The 2,894-nt window shown below is 35.7% G+C and overlaps 1 protein-coding gene across 2 annotated transcripts in view; it reads left to right on the top strand.

Moving 5' to 3' along the window:
- The window catches only part of LOC106877921 (frataxin, mitochondrial), a 46,050-nt gene that overhangs the window by 36,745 nt on the left and 6,411 nt on the right, over window positions 1-2,894 (top strand). For both annotated transcript variants that reach the window (XM_052970171.1, XM_014926990.2), the window contains exon 4: window positions 1,952-2,046. In XM_052970171.1, the coding sequence (XP_052826131.1) occupies window positions 1,952-2,046 (95 nt within the window). The remainder of the gene's footprint in view (window positions 1-1,951; window positions 2,047-2,894) is intronic.

Raw genomic sequence — 2,894 nt, 5'->3', positions numbered from 1 at the left:
GCACACCACAACTGATGCTTCTTAGGTTTAACTTTTCTCTCAAGGTATTAACACTCTGTCGAGTATGCACACTGACATTACACATCCATTGGAGCATACTGTCTTCATTCCTTGCGAGCTTACGCATGTCCTCAGCACTCTTGGCCCATGTTTCACTGCCATGTAGCATGGCTGTTTGTACACATGCGTCATACAGTCTGCCTTTTACTCTGAGGGAGAGGCCCTTTGTCACCAGCAGAGGTAAGAACTCTCTGAACTTTGCCCAGGCTATTCTTATTCTAGCAACTACACTTTCAGCACACCCTCCCCTGCTACTGACTTGGTCACCTAGGTAACGGAAGCTGTCAACTACTTCTAGTTTTTCTCCCTGGAATGTGGCAGAAGTTGTTCTCTGCACATTTTCAGTGTTTATTGCTCCTGAGCACCTGCTACAAAAACTATCTTGCTAGTTAACCTTAATTTGATATTGCTGCACCTCTTATGTGTCCATGGCTTTATATGTTATATATGTGTGTGTTTGTATATATGTATGCATAAGGGTTACAGCTTAAGTAATTAGAGAGAGGGTTAAAAGTAGTTGAGATGTAGATTGGTTTTGTGTCAGAAAGAAGTACTATGGATGTTCTCTTCCTTGTGAGGCAACTACAGAAGAAATATTTACTTAAAAATAAGCTACTATACTTAACATTCTTTGACCTGAGGAAAGCCTTCAACAGAATACTCCCCTCTGTAATCTGTTGGGTATTGAGGAAGCTAGGAATAGATGAATGGCGTGTGAGAGCCATACAAACTATATTCAAAGGCACTGTTAGTAAGTTGAGATGTAACGAGTACTGCAACAAATTCAGCATAGTTGGGAGTTTATCACAGCTCAGTTTTCACTTCCCTTCTCTTCATCAGAGCTCTCCAGGCCATAACAGAGGAGGTTAAGACCCTTTGTTCTTGGAAACTGCTATATACTGATGATCCCTCATTTTTGTAGCAGAATCTGTTGTAGAATTAGAAAAGAAATTTTGCATGTGTAGACAACACCCAGAATCAAAAATTCTCTTAGCTAAGACCAAAATTTTAGTAAGTTAGAAAACAGACAGCACTCTTCTCCCTTTCAGGAAAAATGCTCTGCTTCATATGTAGAAAAGGGTGGAAATTCCATACAGTATACCCAGTGCAAACTATGGACACTAAAGAAATGCAGTTGAATCACAGGAGTATATGACATATACTCAGGAGTGATAAACCCTAGGAATACAAGGAAAATAGATTTTCTTGCATGCCTAAGAAGATCCTTAGAGGTAGTAGATAGTTTCTGTGACCTAGGTGACCTGATTAACAATGGTGGAAGATGTTCTGAAAGTGTAGTTGATAGAAAAAGAACAGGCTGGACAAAGTTCAGAGAATGTATTAACCTTTGTTGGTAACAAAATGTCTCTCTCAGAGTGAAAGGTAAATTGTATGATGCCTATGTATGAACAGTAACACCACAAGGTAGTGAGATGTGAGAACTGAATGCAAAGGACATGGTCATTAAAGTTATTACACTAACTTTTGATTACATTTAATTTTTATTTGCTTAAGCCATCTAAATATAAGTTGCCACTATGGAGAAATACAGCTCAGTTTAGTGTGAATCCAAAATGATTGGCATGTTTTGTTAGCTTTTGATACTGAGTTCAAATTTTTTCAAGAAGGTGAAATACACTTGATTTATGAATTTTTTAAATGTACCCTCAAGCTTCAATGCCTGATGGATACACTATTTATAAAGCTTTTTTTTTCTGTCCATAAATTTCTTAAGAAAAAGAAAAGTAAAACAGGTAATACACAAAACTTCTACAAAATTAAACCTGGGTTTATATAAGCTGTCTAGATTCACTTCTTTTGTTATTTAAGCTGATTTATGATTTCAATAATTAGAAATTTCAACTGATTTTATAGTCTATCTTTATTTTAGAATGGAGTCCTCTCTATATATCTTGCGGATAATGGTACCTATGTCCTAAACAAACAGTCACCTAATCAACAGATTTGGCTTTCTTCACCAATCAGGTAAGTCAAAGTAATGGCAATAAATAATTATAAAGCTTTAGAAATTATTGACAATTGAATGGGAAGGAATTTTTTTAATGTTTGTGTAAATAAAATGTGGTACATGTAAAATTTTTCATTTCTTACACGACTAATATCAGTTTCGAACTTTGGCACAAGGCCAGCAATTTCAGGGGAGGAGGTAAGTCCATTACATTGACCTCAGTGCTCAACTGGTACTTATTTTATCAACCCTGAAAGGAGGAGAGGCAAAGTTAGCCTTGACAGAATTTGAACTCAGAATGTAAAGACAAATTAAATACCACTAAGCATTTTACTCAGTGCGCTAATGATTCTACTGGCTCGCTGCCTTTTTATATAGCTAATATTAGCTATAAATGATATTCAAATGTACTTCTTGATATACATCTGAAAATTTTCATATTTAAATAACTAAAATCAGATACACTAATGGAACCAATTTATATACTAGCAGCTTTCTACTAATCATTATAACAGTATATCTATATATATAAAAATGAGAATGTGTGTCTGTCTGTCTGTCGGTCTGTCTGTCTGTCTGTCTGTCTGTGTGAATCCCTAAAACTCGAGAACTACGCAACCAATTTCATTCAAATTTTACACATGCCTTACTTAGGGTTCCAGTTGTGTTTTAGTCAAAAAAAATTATTAACTTCTTGCAGAGTTCGAGCACACGGCAACATAATATCTCCTCCACTATTTAAGTATTACGTGTCAAAAGTGAAACAAAAACACTCATGTCAAATACTTTCACTTTAAAAATGAAACTATTCCACTAACTGAAACAATCACATTTCGATACTGTAGTGACAGATACTTTCACAGAG

This window comes from Octopus bimaculoides, chromosome 8 (assembly GCF_001194135.2).
Source record: "Octopus bimaculoides isolate UCB-OBI-ISO-001 chromosome 8, ASM119413v2, whole genome shotgun sequence".
Taxonomy (NCBI): Eukaryota; Metazoa; Mollusca; class Cephalopoda; order Octopoda; family Octopodidae; genus Octopus; species Octopus bimaculoides.
Note: the sequence above shows the minus strand (reverse complement) of the source record. Positions and strands in the feature narration are given on the sequence as shown.